This window comes from Pituophis catenifer, unplaced genomic scaffold, assembly GCF_029215685.1.
Source record: "Pituophis catenifer annectens isolate HBS135680 unplaced genomic scaffold, rPitCat1.0.hap2 SCAF_2, whole genome shotgun sequence".
In the NCBI taxonomy this organism is placed as follows: domain Eukaryota; kingdom Metazoa; phylum Chordata; class Lepidosauria; order Squamata; family Colubridae; genus Pituophis; species Pituophis catenifer.
This window is the reverse complement of record NW_027256882.1, coordinates 252,753,847-252,770,165: the sequence shown is the minus strand read 5'-3', so window position 1 is coordinate 252,770,165 and position 16,319 is coordinate 252,753,847. Positions and strand designations below refer to the sequence as shown.

At 35.1% G+C, this 16,319-nt stretch overlaps 1 protein-coding gene across 5 annotated transcripts in view; it reads left to right on the top strand.

Moving 5' to 3' along the window:
- The window catches only part of CAST (calpastatin), an 80,912-nt gene that overhangs the window by 44,065 nt on the left and 20,528 nt on the right, over positions 1 to 16,319 (top strand). For 3 of the 5 annotated variants that reach the window (XM_070938768.1, XM_070938771.1, XM_070938769.1), the window contains 11 exons: positions 4,403 to 4,468; positions 5,574 to 5,624; positions 7,892 to 7,948; positions 8,037 to 8,153; positions 10,305 to 10,397; positions 10,474 to 10,536; positions 11,692 to 11,790; positions 13,710 to 13,790; positions 13,878 to 13,931; positions 14,713 to 14,811; positions 15,050 to 15,142. In XM_070938768.1, coding sequence (XP_070794869.1) covers positions 4,403 to 4,468; positions 5,574 to 5,624; positions 7,892 to 7,948; positions 8,037 to 8,153; positions 10,305 to 10,397; positions 10,474 to 10,536; positions 11,692 to 11,790; positions 13,710 to 13,790; positions 13,878 to 13,931; positions 14,713 to 14,811; positions 15,050 to 15,142 — 873 coding nt within the window. The remainder of the gene's footprint in view (positions 1 to 4,402; positions 4,469 to 5,573; positions 5,625 to 7,891; positions 7,949 to 8,036; positions 8,154 to 10,304; positions 10,398 to 10,473; positions 10,537 to 11,691; positions 11,791 to 13,709; positions 13,791 to 13,877; positions 13,932 to 14,712; positions 14,812 to 15,049; positions 15,143 to 16,319) is intronic. The other 2 variants (XM_070938770.1, XM_070938772.1) reach the window with 1 other exon arrangement.

Genomic DNA, 16,319 nt, shown 5'->3' with positions numbered 1-16,319 from the left:
AGGATGCTGTACCTGGCACCTGCAAAATTCGAAGTAAGCACTACAATTTAACAAATTACACCATCTTAATAGGTCTATATCTACACATGTGACTGTGTAGTAAACAAGCAACCATACCTGGAATGTGTAATCTGGAATTGTTGCACAATAGTGGCATGTTAAATGGTGGGGATGAAATATAATTATGTGTTATATGTATTATAAGAGCCTGGAAAATTATTGCACTATATTACTTCCCAAGAAAATAATCTGGACTAAGATAGTATGATGGCTGCAAAATTCCAGAAAGAGGTGGCATCAACAAAAAGAAAATACCTCTATAATGTGGCATTTCTCAAAGAATAATCCTGCAAGATACACTCATGCTGTTAGATGTATTTAGTAATCCTGTTTCTAGGGTTATTGTGGAATTCCATCACCCTTAAACAGCATTGCAAATAATTGTTTTATGACTGACTATTTTCAAACCTGAACTCCCATCCAAATTAACCTAAATTATTCTGTCACCCAGCCTGCTACAATGAATTTTGCTTTGTTCTGCATACTCCTAAATTTTAAGATTGCTTGAATCTAGAACGGCATTGATACTATTGCATAACTTGTATTAAGGGCAAAAAAGAAATAGGTTATTTATGTTTACTGATCTCTAACCATAGCAAAGAGAACAAAAAGTTATTACCCCTCTCAAATAAATACAATTATTTTACACATGACACTTGGATGTTAAATACAATGTTTTGGATTGGTTTGGATTTATTTTCTCTGCTGTTACCCTGTTTTCCCCAAAATAAGACATCCCCTGATAATAAACCCAATCCAAATGGCAATAAGGCCAAGCACTTATTTCAGGGTTCAAAAAAAATATAAAACAGGGTCTTATTTTTGGGGAAACATGATACATAGATTTGATATTAAGCTGCGAGGGAACTTTCAGATGTTGCTGAACTACTATTTCTATCATCCATCACTATTGTCATTATGGCTGGGGCTTTTGGGAATTGTAATCGGCCAGATCTAGGATAAGATAGTTTTCATGTTTGCATGATAAAGGTAAATCACTTTACTTTTTGTTAAAAAGTAAAGTGATTGTTCCAGCTGAGCTCAGAAATGGCCAAATAAGTATGGGGGGGGGGAGGGGGGAATCCTGCTAATGAAAAATCCTGCTAGTGAAAGAACAATCTATCAACGAGCTTTCCGCAGCTCAAATTATGCAATGCTAAATATTAAATAAAGCAAGCACATTGAATGTGACCTGTTAATGCAGTTCTCTGCACAATAATTTATAAGTGAGTTCAACTGAGCTGATTGCATTTTCTCTAGTAAATGTTCATTGAACCACAGTCTAAAGGGAAATAACCAAGATAGAAACCAAAGAAAATAAACATCTCCCAGAATTAAACCAACAGAACCATGAGAAAATTGAACTATTCAATGACCCTCAGTAGCTTGGTAACCAGTTCTTTTGGCTTTTTTGGGAAACCAGCATGCTTATAAGCAACATTTATAATGCTAAGCTATGCAATGTTTGGGATATGATTCAGCAGTTTATTTCATCCTTTGTTTTGAATGGTGAGGACACAATGAGCTCATATAAAAGCCATACAGAAATAGTTTAATATGATTAGAAGGCTGAGATTCCAGCTTTATTTGAGGATGGCAATAAAATGACATGGGTATCCAAATAATGTTCCATTTAAAATATATATTTTAGCCTTTCATTTTTTAAAATCAAGATGTTACTACCTCTATTTCTATTCTCTTAAACTTTGGTACATTTATTATCAGTCTGCGTGCTGAATGTTGTACTTTCTTATATTTTTCTATTATCATAGACACATGAGGTAAAAAAAGTTTTTTAAAAAAACCTTTTTCCATATTGTCAATTCAATATTTTATTATGTCCACAGAATAAAAATTTAAACATTAAAACAAAACAAAATAAAACAGCATGAGTGTATTACAATTAATGGTGGGATCATGAATGGGTCTCCAGAATCTGCCTAATTTTACAGACAATATAGCTGAATTTAGCTACAAAGAAACTGTATTCTGCTGATCTGATAGTAAAAGCTGTACATAAAAGAGATCAGATTTTCCTTTGTAAGGTAAGGAATTATAAAATGAGCCTGTGAGACCTTATATAATAGGGGACACGGTGCCTCAGTGGCTAAGATACTGAGCTTGTCGATCGAAAGGTTGGCAGGTAAGCGGTTCGAATCCCTAGTGCCGCATAATGGAGTGAGCTCCTGTTACTTGTCCCACTTCTGCCAACTTAGCAGTTCGAAAGCAAGTAGGAAATGCAAGTAGAAAAATAGGGACCATCTTTGGTAGGAAGGTAACAGCGTTCCGTGCGCCTTTGACGTTTAGTCATGCCGGCCACATGGCCACGGAGACGTCTTCGGACAGCGCTGGCTCTTCGGCTTTGAAACGGAGATGAGCACTGCCCCCTAGAGTCAGGAATGACTAGCACATTTGTGCGAAGGGAACCTTTACCTTTACCTTATATAATATAATTATCTCACTGGTTAGTGAAGGGAGATCGGATTGTTTAAGAAAATATTCCTGGGTAAAAACAGGGGCTGCTGGATTTCCTGATGTTTAATATGTTGTTTAAATGCACTAAGTGTACACTCATAGGCCATAAGGGAGCTCCTTTTTCAAGAGGCCAAGATGTTGGAGTTTTTGTAAAATAGTTCTAACCCATGTTGATTTATAATTTATCCTCCATAAAGAGAGCCTCAAACCTGTGAAAAGAACATTAATTTTAGCCAGTGTGCTATAATGCAAGCTCATGCACCTGTTTCGACGTTGGACATACTGTCTGTATGAACATACATAGTCAGTGGTGTGGTGCTGTGCACACTCAGCTATTTCACTGACAATCCCTGTTCCTCTTTAATTGTAGATATTCCCATTCTGCATTTTCGGCAATAGCCCTACACTCTTTTTTATGTCAGACTTGGCAAATATCCACTTCCAAAATGGGCCAAGATGTCAAGTGGCAAGTTGGCAAAACTTACATTCATTAATCCGGGGAAGATGTTACATTTCATAGAATAAAATGATTTAAGTGTATTAATTATGTTTACTTTATACTCATGTACTCAGTAGAATACTACATTATCTAGATCTTATATATATCAATCTAGGGAATAAATACAATTTTTTTTTTCAGTTGAAAGGACTTTCTTAGGAATCTTTGTCCTCAGAAAACAGAAAAATCACCTCATCTACTTAATCTGTAGTCCATACATACATTATTTTCAAAACTCAAGGGGATCAAGTCTGATTTATTCTAAGTTATAGAGTGAGCAGATATGACAAAGAGTTATATATTTCTGGAATGAAATTAGGAACAGAACGAAAGAATTTTATCCTTTGCCTACCCTTTTCCATCCACTATTTTTTTTAGAATTTCTAATTATCCAGAAAAGAGAACTTAAAACTTTTTTAAAGGACAAACTTGACATTTATATATATTTGAAAAGAACAGGTTGTACCATTAGAAATAATACACAATAAGGTTTAACTTGGAGTACAGAAATTGAGGAAACTCAGCAGTTGGAACAAGTTGATATATCAAAATAGTTATCTTAGAATCCACATTTGTCAAGGCAACAAGTCTATAGATTGACTCTACAGTGCTGTGGATATGAAGGGGAAAATGTGTTTCAGAGCATCAGTAGCCCTTATATACCATTGCTCAAATGTCTTAAAGCAATTAATTTTTTTTATGGGAAACAATATTTTTAGATTAAGGAGTTGCAACAAATGGTACAAATGCCATCACATCTGTTTTAAAATATCTTTATTCTTTCAGTTTCAAAGTGCTTCATGGCCCTAGTCAATAACTGGAATACATAATACGATCTTTGACCAGCTTGGCAAGAACCATAATGTTTGGCTAAATGACACCTAGGAATAAGAATATACCAGGGGTGCTATTCAGCATGTTCTGACAGGTTCTGGAGAACCGATAGCAGATATTTTGAGTAGTTCGAAGAACCGGCAAATACCGCCTCTGGCTAGCTCCAGAGTGGGGTGGGAATGGAGCTTTTGCAATATCCTTCCCCAGGAGTTGGGAGGGAATGGGGATTTTGCATTATCCTTCCCCTGCCATGCCCACCAAGCCACACCCACCAAGCCACGCTCACAGAACCGGTAGTAAAAAACTTTGAATTCCACCACTGGAATATACATACTGTATATTTTTTAAAACTTCACTACATACTTCAATAAAATAAAAATAAGAAATAAGAATCCTAGTTATTTTTGTATCAGTCAACAGAGATATTTTGTTCACCTTTTCTTGAGGACAGAAAGTTGAGATTAGTAAGAATTTTCCTTATTATATTTTGAGCAATTTCTTTCCAAGATCCTGAGTTTGTACTCCCAATATTAGGCTTCCTCAAGCCAACAGCAGACACGTGGAGTGGACTCCCAGAAAAGGAAAAGAAACAGGAAGAAGGTGATTCAGATCCTGGGTTGTGTGTGTTTATGCTTGATAATAACAGCAGCCACATTGCTAGCATGTGCAGCACATGTGCTCATTCATTAGTCCTAAACTAATACATTCTAGTTTACTTCTGCCTTCCTTTTGTATGATCACATTGCAATCTCTTCTGATGGCACAGCACACTTTGAAAACGTATCATATAAAAGTAGTCTAATAGTATTTCTTACCATTTAGTCTACTGTGATTAATACTTATGTCCTAGAGAATAATATAGCGTTGCTTTTGGCAAACTTCTTGTCTAAAAGACAAGAAAGCTAGAAGTTTTTGCTTTTCTGCTTGTGTTTGATAACAGTTGTACAGTATTAAAATGTGTGGATGCATTGGAGAAAAGCTTTTATTCAAATTATAAAGAAGTTAGTTAATTGAAAGTATAGTATTATGTAGAGTTTGAAGTGGGCAATTTATATGCTGCTAATATAGACACTTATTTTTTTAAGATGATGTAAAAATAATCATAAATTCAAATTTGCTCTAAATCCAACTTTCTGATTTGAATTTTCTATTTTTTCCTCTAATCCATGATTTAAATTATTCTCATAAATACCATGCTAACATCTCATTGTTTGTTAACTAATACATTTAGATTTCATTTTCTTCATTCTGCTCTTGTCACAGATGGTAAACAATTTTGCCTATGCACCATGTAATTTTGCCTATGTAAAGTTAAGTTGTTTTTGTACCATGCAGAGTGTTATTGTTTTTGGCTTTTATTATATGTGTGTTATGTATATTTATAATGTATATGTACATATGTTATGTGTATATTTTTTTATTCTTGGTTATTAGCCATCCAGAATTTGGTTAAGATGACTGGCTATACAAATGTTTAAAATAAATAAATAAATAAAAATAAACACAGATGTTATAAGACTGTGTTATTTTAAACAGTGCCCAAAGCCATAGAAATAGCTTTGGGGCTTCTTAGTTATAACTTTTTCACAAAAGCTCCAGAGACTTTAAGTTATACAAAGCTTGCAGAAAATCTTCTTGTAGTAGCCATTGAACAATGTAAATTAAGTAATTATTTTTTTTTATTATTTTATTATTCATATTACAGGCAACACAAAAACCAAAGGCAGAACCTGAAAAAGAACTACAGGACAAAAAGGTAGGATGAAAAGCCTTTATTCTGAGTGTACATTAAATACATACAATATATTTTTTTTTCTTTAAAACATTTGATTGGTTTGTTCCCATGTGTTTACCTGATTTTATTTTGTTCTTTTAACCTTCTCTTATTCATATTAAAGATATTTTTGTCAACAGCTAGTTTCTGAACCAGTTAGGATTAGAATTGGGAGCATCCTCGCAGTCACTCTGCTCCTCAAAGAAGCTGTGCCTTTTTCTAAGCTTGCATGGTAGCTCTGTGGGGCCCATAAAAATACTTTTTGAATGTAAGAGGTAGCAAAGATGTCCCACCGAGTCAAATACATATTGGGATTTGTGGGATTGCACAGTTTCTGTATGAACCCAGAAAATTCAGATACCAGCCTACGTTCCCTTTTCTCCCTTTTTGATTGGAACAGCTGCAGTTCTGGTTTTCAGCAACTTTAACTTTAATTTTATTGATAAGCAGAGTGTTTTAAATTTGTTTTTTGAAATGGAGAGCCAATTTGATGTAGTGGTAAGGCATCAGGCTAGAAGCCAGGAGACTGAGTTCTAGTCCAGCCTTAGTCATGAAAGCCAACTGGATGATTTTGGACCAGTCATTTTTTTTCTCAGCACAACCCACCTGATAAGGTTATTGATGTGGGGAAAATAGAAAGAGGAAAGAATGTTTGCCACCTTGAGTTAGTTATAAAAATAATAAAGGTGGAATAAAAAAACTTTATTTTTTAAAAATTACTTGAAAATATGCCAGTTATAAGTCACAGTAATTTTAAGAAGCTCTTTTCAAGAGAGTTTTAATGTGTATTTGCAGACTTGATTGTTTTCTCCAGGTGTACATATCTGTACTTCACCATAGTGTTCAAACAAGTAATTTTAAAATTCACTGCTCTGAAATTAGCAGAAAGGGGACGAAATGGTATTAAAATATACAAGCATGTGTATAAACACATACTTATTAAGAAACTCAGTCAGAATTAAAACTCTTAATATAATTATAATATAGTATAGTATAAATTAGAGTTTTACCTGATTGTCTTCAGATGTAATCTTAATCTAGTTTAGGCTCTGGAAGTCTTTTAACAGTTTATAGAGCAGTAAAACGATTTTGTTCAGATTGCAGTGAATGGTGAAAACTCACTGATTCCATATACAACGGTCCAATCTGTGTGTATTCTAGAATAAAAGAAAAAAAAACAATCGCCAGGTAGGTCTTTAGTCTAATGCAAGGGTATCAAACTCGATTTAATTGAGGGCCACATCAGGGTTGTGTTTGACCTCAGTGGGTTGGGGTGGGAGTGGCCAGGGTGGGCATGGCTAACTCAATGTCATTCATTCGGAGGTGCCTGTGGTGGCCTGAGTGCTCAGCCAGCAAAAATGGGCTCCTGAGCTCTGTTTGTGGCTGCGACGGCCTCCTACAACCCTCTGCCAGTGAAAACAGAGCTCTGGAGGGCAGCGCGCAGCCCTCACAAGCTCCGTTTTCGGTTCCGACAGCCTCCTGAAACCCTCTGGCAGCAAAAACAGTGCAGTCCTCCCCAGCTCCGTTTTCACTGGCAGAGGCACTGCGAGCTGGTCCTTCTCTGTTTCCAGGGTGGCCCCATGGGCCAGATCTAAGCACCCCATAGATCGGATCCAGCCCGCAGGCCTTGAGTTTGACACCCCTGCTCTAACACATAGCAAATGATTAAAATTTCTTTGTTTATCAATCACATGGATTTTTGCTGCATAAATATAGTTATCCTATATGATTTTAAAGAATTTATGTTTAGGCCTTAAGTGTACCATGCAGAGAGCTAAGCTCTTAACAAAGAACTTAATAGCAGAATAAACGATTGCAGTTTTGTATTAAAGCTTGTATGAACATTATTTTAAACTACATTAAACTATATAGAAATGAATGGGCTTATATTAATTTAATGCATTTGTTGATTCAACTTTTAAGTACTTGTTATCTTTAGAGAAATCTGATACTAGTGGAAAGTTAGAATATAAACTATTACCCTCCCCTTGAAGAACTGTGTCCATCTTAGTGGTGGGATTTATATTTTAATAATCAGACAGCGGTACATGACTAATTTGAATATATAACAATTATAATGTGATCATGTTAAAAGATTTATGTCTGCATAGTGTTGAAATTTGTACTGTGTAGAGAAAGTAATAATATTACTTGGTTATTTTGTTCATCATGCAGAGCATTCTGTTCTAGAATAAAAATCAGTATAAAAGAGGTTTGCTTAAGTTTTCATATTACTGTGTGTGCTGCAGGTAGATGAATCGCAACCTGTCTGTCCAGTTGAAGGGAAGCAGAAAGATCCTGGAGTGGTAATTGATTTACATATTATGATAAAATTATTTTAGATGCAAATTAGTATAAACACATGCATAAAGATTTAAAAATATATTTGTGCAGGCAAAAAGTTCAAGCAAAGATTCTTTAGGGAAGGAGCCTAAGCAACCAAGTTTGGGAAAAGAAACCTCTGGTCAAAATGCCAAGTCAAAACAGTTGGCAACAACTAAAGAAGCAAAGGTAAGGTGATTTTTCTAATGAAAATACTCAAGTAGCATTTCTTATGTTAAGTTTATGATAGCCTTCCCCGAAATGACACACTCGAGAAATTACTGGGATTCCTAACCATAGGCCATGCTAGGTTAGAATTCTGGGAACTGAATTTTGTTAATCTGGAGAGCAACATAATGAGAAAAACTGGTAGAGAAGGAATCCCAAAGACTAAGGAGGACAAACGAGGGGATTTCTACATAAATCACTTTGGTAAATAACTTTCACTTTTTCTGCATTCTTAAAACAGATAAGAATATATTCCAGTGTGTAATTACGACCTGTTTTATATATAAACAAGACATTATGGTTGTGGGATTTCTCTTGGTTCTTGTAGTTGTTCTTGTTGTACTTGTACTTGTTCTCTTTGTTCTTCTTGTCTGCACAGCAAAAAGGCAATTTCATGTACTTAGGTAATTTAGACTTATTTAGGTGAAACCTTATAGTTGGTCGCTTTATTATATCACAAAATTGGCCAAAGCTCACTAGTAGGACATACAAGCCACTCTTTGATCCTGCATAATAGCTGAAGGCATGCACTTTGCAGTAACTCTGTTCTGGTTGTTTAAAAATGTACTTAAAAAGCTTTACTGTAGGTTCAGAACAGAGTTTCCATTTAGTAAGCATTGGTTAATATAAAAACATTTTGTAAGGCAGTAGTTAGTGTATTAAATTGGGTTAGATCATATTCCTACTATGATCTTATTGAATTATTTAGAAAATGTTATTTTCCTAAACACTTCAGATTTAATGCACCACTGTATAGAATAGCATTGTGCATGCCCAATAAGATATTTTTTTTCTCTCATATTTTGATTTGCATGACTAGAATTACACTGTTGATCCTTTTGTTAGGCAATGTGCTAGTGTTACTGTATCTCATCAACAATAAAATACTAACTTTTGTTGTTAGTTGCGAAGTCGTGTCCGACCCATCATGACCCCATGGACAACTCTCCTCCAGGCCTTCCTGTCTACCATCCTCTGGAGTCCATTTAAGCTCACGCCTACTGCTTCAGTAACTCCATCCAGCCACCTCTTTCTCGTTCCATTCTTCTTTTGCCCTCAATCTTTCCCAGCATTAGGCTCTTCTTCAGCGAGTCCTTCCTTCTCATTAGGTGACCAAAGTATTTGAGTTTCATCCTCAGGATCTGGCCTTCTAAAGAGCAGTCAGGGTTGATCTCCTCTAGGACTGACTGGTTTGATCACCTTGCAGTCCAAGGGACTTGCAGGATTCTTCTCCAGCACCATAGTTCAAAGGCCTCAATTCTTTGGCGCTCAGCCTTCCTTATGGTCCAACTTTCACAGCCATACATTGCAACTGGGAAAACCATAGCCTTGACTATATGCATTTTTGTTGGCAGGGTGATGTCTCTGCTTTTTAGTATGCTGTCTAGATTTGCCATAGCTTTCCTCCCCAGGAGCAAGCGTCTTTTAATTTCTTGGCTGCAGTCCCCATCTGCAGTGATCTTGGAGCTCAGGAAAATAAAATCTGTCACTACCTCCATTTCTTCCCCATCTATTTGCCAGAAAAATACTAATTAGAAATGAAAACATTACCATAACTGACTCCAAAATTTCTGTTGTTAAATGAAACATTTGTTAAGTGAATTTTGCCCCATTTCATGACCTTTCTTGCCCCAATTGTTAATTGTTAAGTGAATTGTTAAGTGCATCACTGCAGTTGTTAAGTTAGTGACACAACTGTTAAGTAAATCTGGCTTCCCCTTTGACTTTGCTTGTCAGAAGGTTGCAAAAGGTGATCACATGATGTCAGGACACTGCAACCATCACAATAATGTGAACCAGTTGCCAAGTGTCTGAATTTTGATCACATGACCTCAGGGACGGTTGTAAGGGTGAAAAACAGTCTTACATCTCTTTTTTCAATGCCGTTGTAACTTTGAACGGTCATTAAACAAACTGTTGTAAGTCGAGGACTATTGTATATGCAAGATACATTTTTACAGTAATTCTGAATTGTGCTTGTAGTAAATTATTTCATGTTATGTTAAGACCAGTGTAAAATCATGCTTGAATGACAATTTCTGCTTAGAATTTGGGCTGCTCTAAATATTAGTCATACTTTGTGTTGGCTGATCTTATCATTTTCCACCTTAGGCTAACACTGACAAGAAACCATTGGCTTCCAAGGTAGCTGTTGGCACAGCTGGAACAGTTACAGCTGCTGATTTGGTTGCTGCCACTGCAGAGGTGAGTTTAGTGGTGGTTAGTAGTATGTGTATGTGAAATTATGTACTAGGTCTCAGAAATACATTCTTATTTTCAGACTAAAGAACATAAAGTGGCATCTCCTGCCCCAGTTACTGCAGACAGTAAACCAGCAGAAAAGGTAAACAAGGATTTACTTACCCGTGTATTCTACTGCCGCATTATTCTTTTTGTCAAGCACCATTTTAAAAGTAGCTAGCCAGCATGGATAATCTTGATATTCTTTTTTAAATACGCACAATCAACTTTATTTCAAACTGTAATTTCTCCATCATTACTAGGCTGACTCCTGAGAAAATAAAATGTAGAGATATATTGTACTAGCTATACAAATGTACACTTGTAGATGTGCTACATGCAACACTTGAAAATCAAGTATGTACAGTATATGGCACATATAATCTTTCTCTTAACGCTCTGACTGGCTTTGTTCCTCCTTTTGTCTTTTTTAAGCCACCTGATTTATGAATAACTTTATCCTCACTTTAAATCTCTTCCTTTTTGCTTGCTTGCATTTGAGTAATTTTTCTGTTTGTCTATAAATCTCTTCTCAAGTCCTTTTTACTCCTCAGGTGCTTTACTAAATTATCCACTTCCTTTTCTTTTTCCTAGTCATTTTTTCTAGGTGTGGTCTCTCTGAGTCAAGCTTAGTGATGTCAAGAAGAATCACTAAGCCTGTATTAGTGTTCTCTAGACATCTGTCTTCTTGTACTCATAACACCACACCTTTTATATCTTTTTCAAATTCAACATTTGTTTCTTCCTCTTGCCTCTTCTGGGTAATCTTCCCCCTTCCTTTCATTCTGATTTTCTTAAAAGTTTACCTTTTATGTTTACTAAAAAGCTTCTTATCTCATTCTGTGATCCAACTGCCTTATTTTCCAAGTCATGTAGCATTTATCTGCATTTTCAAGTCCTATTTCCTACATTCTGCTAATTACAAAACATAGATATCTGGATTTTTAGCAGCCAAGTTATTTCTTTCTTCTATTAGTAAGTCTCTACCATACAGTATTGACAAAATATCTCCCGGGTTACATAAACTATACCTTTGGGTACTAATATTTCACTGAAACTTTTTACAATTTAAATAATAAGTTGTTAGAATTTACTGTATTGATTTTTAAATATTTGATTATAATTTTTTTACTAAATATTTACTAAATATATTTAGTAAATATATTTACTAAATAAATAATAAATGTATTGCTATAGAACATTCTAGTAATCAAGTACTCCATACCAGTGCTATATATTATTTAAAATGTTTCCCTAGTCTGATTTAGATACTGCCTTAGACGATTTAATAGATACACTTGGAAGTCCTGAAGAAAATGAACCACCTGCTCCTACGTATACTGGACCGGAAGTTTCGGTATGGAATTTTTTTCTATAAAAACCTTATGCATGAAATCTGCATTTTTATAATTACATTTTGTAAATGTGTACGCAAGTAAAATAATAAGTTTTTCCAAGTTTTGTTTCCTTATGTGACATCCTTGAACATTGGCGTATGTGCCTCTATTATACATTTTCAAGTTTTTAAACATATAGAAATCTGGATTAGTTGTAATCTGGTGTGTTTTTTCCTATTTCAATTATGGGAGTGATTCCCCCTTCATTTTTTATTTTGTGTTGCTTATCAGCATATTGCGATTATTTTGTTTCAATTCAGATGTTAAGTCCAAATGAATTTAGGAGAGCTTGCTTCCATGCGAATAGGTCTAGGTGAAGTGATTGACCTAAATTTTCAGAATGTAGAATTGTTCCTCATAAACACATTTACTTAATATGGTAGGTGTATACCATTCTTTTCAGAGTATAAGACACACTTCCCCCCCCCCAAAAGAGGGTGAAAATGTTGGTGCGTCTTATACACCGAATACAGCCATTTTTGGCCTCCCAAAACCCCACCCCACGCATCCTGTTTTCGCCAAAAACAGGCCTGTTTTTTTGTGAAAATGGGATGCACAGAGGGTTTGGGAGGCCTGCACAGTGCTCCTGGGGGGTGGGGAGGGCAAAAACACGACATGTGGGAGGTTTGGGAGGCCAAAAACGGGCCCGCTTTTTGCAAAAATGGGATGCGCAGAGGGTTTGGGAGTAATCCTGGGGGCCAGGCAGGGCAAAAACTGGATGTGCGGAGGCCAAAAACTATTTTTTTTCTTGTTTTCCTCTTCAAAATCTTGGTGCGTCTTATGCTCCGGGGCGTTTATAGTCCGGAAAATACGATATATAGCACAATGATGAAGCTATGCACAGATTTTCAAAAGGCAGCCCATTGCATTTTGAGAATCTCTGTATATATTCCTGACTCATTTGCAACATATTCTGAAACATTAGAAACAGTTTGCATCCAGTCTTTTTCCTTTCTTAAATATTCCCATTACTTATGTTTTCGTTTTATGTCTACCATAGAATGGTAATATGGTCTGGATTAGAGATAGTTACTGTTACTGATAGTGCACTGTTGTGAAAAGATCATATTCTCTTTTCATATTAGAAAACAGGGATGTTGAATGATAGTCTAGGCTTCTTGCTCAGTTTCTGGGTGGACTAAAGTTATAGAACAGCAAAAAGAGAGAACTACTTCAGACAATAATGTTTGAAAATATGTCTGTACCTATGGACTTTCCTCCCTCTCTTCGTAATCAAAATGCAGGAGAAAGAAGGTTTGGGTATTTACAAACTCTACTATGAATTAATATAACCATCATTAATATATAACTGGGTAGGTTAATGTTTTTTATTATTCGCATAGTGAGATAAGAAGAAGCTAATAGCTGGATCTCAAAGTATAGAGGAAGAATAATCATTTTCTGCACTCTAAGCAAGGGATTTTTTTCTTCAAACTGTAGCGAGTTTATTTCCATTTCCAATAATTAATCCTAATCATTAAATTTTCCTGATAATTATCACTACCTGATAGATGGTATGTTATTTATTTTAAGTAAGGTAAAATATTATCTAATTTGTCTTATTAACATGAACTGCAGTTCTCAATTGTTAGATAATTGAGGTAAAATGAAATTTGTTCTGTACAATAGTGATAGAATAAGAAAACAGAAAAGACATTTGCAGATGTAGACATCAGCTTGTATTGATTTTTCCTACAATAAGCAATCATTTTTACAAAATATTAGGGATTACTGTTTTGCATGGATAACTAACTAGCATTAAAATGAACTTGAAATTATATTTTTCTTAATAAATTGGAATCTTATGGAAATATATTTTATGTAACTATGAATTAATTGTTGAGCTCAAGAATAAAATGTAACTTTTTCTTTGATGTAGGACCCAATGTTGTCCTTAAATATAGAAGAATTGGGCAAATGGGAGAGCACAATTCCTCCAGAATACAGGAAATTATTGGAGGTATGAACTACTAAGAATTATGTTCCAACCATTTCTAATAAGGCAGACTGCTTAAAATATTATCATAAACATACTTTTCTTTTTCAGAGTAAAGGTGATGGTAAAATTGCTTCTCCATCAGTTGCAGTGGGAGAATCACAGGTATGGTTAATTTGTTCAGTACAAAATGTGAAGATAGAAAATTATTACTGATCTTTACATAAAAAGTTATCCATGCTTGTTTCAAACACAAATCAAATAAATATGTTTAGGCACATATAATAGCACCGTGCAGTGGTTTGGATTTAATATGCGAATAATCGATACAAACTCAAGGTAAACCACTCCAAACTCAATTGCAGAAAATACGACTTCAGCAACAGAGTGGTCAATGCCTGGAATGCTCCACCCGACTCCATTGTTACAGCCTCAAACCCTCATAGCTTCAACCTCAAACTGTCTACCGTGGACCTCACCCCATTCCTAAGAGGTCCATAAAGGGGCATGCATAAGCGCATCAGTGTGCCTACCGTCCCTGTCTTACTGCCCCATTTATCTGTACTTACTTCCTTTGTTTATTTTTATGTTTATACCTTTACCTGCTATCTTGTACATGTTTGACTAAATAAAAAATAAATAAATAAATAAATAAATAAATAAATAAATAAATAAATAAATAAATAAATAATCAATCAATCAATCTCTAATTGGTGATCGGGAGCGCACAGTAATTGCAAAATCTTAAAATTTTTTTGGATGATCCTGAGAAAAGATGCCTCGGTTTTAGGATGTTGCAGTCAGGTACTATATTTATGTTCTTACCTGCTCCAAAACATCTGAAATTTAATATTTAATCACATATTTAAACTATATGGTGCCCATAACCTGTAAAGAGCTATTGAGCAACTAATATAAGTCTAACCCAGTTTATGTTTTCATTTAGCCAACCATGACAGACGATGACCTTGCAGATGCTCTGTCATCTGATTTCACTTGCACTACTGTACCATCTGCTGGAGAAAAGGAAGTCAGGCCAAAAGAGGTACTGGTTTTACCGTCTTTTAAAGGAATATTGCCAAGCTTGAAGTATCCTTTTAGAAAGAAAGTTTTAATACATTGCTTTAGCAATAGCAATACATTTAATTTAATACATTGCTTTTAATACTTTAATACACTCATTAATACATTAATGTTGATTTAATGCATTGCTTTGATAATTTATGCCAATAAATTTTGTGTTTATATTTATTTATTATATATTTATATTTTTGTGCTATAAGCCTGCAGCAAAAGATGAACTTTTACAAGCCCATTCTGCAAAATCAGTCAGCAGTTCGGCTCCTCCAAAAGAGAAGAAACCAAAATTGGAAGAGGTAGATAAATACGTTACTGTATTAAATGTTCTGATACTCAAAAATAGATGCACAAAATTATTGTGACTAAGGATTTTGTACCTAACAAAAGTTAAGTAACAAAAACTCTCAGCTTTTTTTTTCAGCCCTTATTATACATGTTCAAACTGGGCGTGGTGTGGCTTGGTGGGCGTGGCAGGGGAAGGATACTGCAAAATCTCCATTTCCATCCCACTCCAGGGGAAAAATATTGCAAAATCTCCATTCCCACCCCACTCTTGGGCCAGCCAGAGGTGGTATTTGCCAGTTCTCTGAACTATTCAAAATTTCCGCTACCGGTTCTCTAGAACCTGTCAGAACCTGCAGAATTTCACCCCTGCTTTGAATAGTTTGATGTATATAGTCCTAATCTGTAGTTGATATTTAAAGGGGGTTGAGTTTTTATTTGAAAATACAGATAATGCACACGTAAAATATATATCCTTTAGTTGCTGCAAGATTTCAAACACATCTATGCTTGAATTTCAGATGTGAAATCAGGATGTGATTTCATTGTCTGCCAAAATGATCAGTTGTTATTGTGTTTTATTGGGCATGACTTCTTTATTTCTTTTCTATCTGTGTTACATGTTATGTTACAATCATTCCAAATGTTTACTGATGCACAGGATCACAGGCAATTTATAAAAACACATTAGGATAACATTAATCTACTACCTAATATTGAATAATAATAAGTGTAGCACTGATGCTGGAGAGAACACGTTTGGCACTTTATATAGAAAATTACTCAATTTATGGATTTCCCCCCTTTTTTATTGAACTAAACCAGGATTAATTTTCCTGAGACTTCTCATAATTGTTTCTTGTATAGATCACTCTACTTTCCTGAGCTCACAATTGTTATACCGCAACTAGGTCTTCAACCACGTTTCAAGATTGATTGAGGATGTACTACTATTATGGTTGATGAACCTGCATTATTATTGATTACTTGAAATTCAGTATGAAATTTAAAAATACAGACTATTTCATTGTAATGGAAAAGTGCATAATTTACCACCCTACATTCAAATGTTTTAGCTATCAGGTCTAGATTATACTATAAGACAATTGCTGAAAAATCTGAATTGTCAATACAGCATTATGTCCAATAATTCCAGAACATATGCAGATATAAGGAATTTCCTGTATTGGG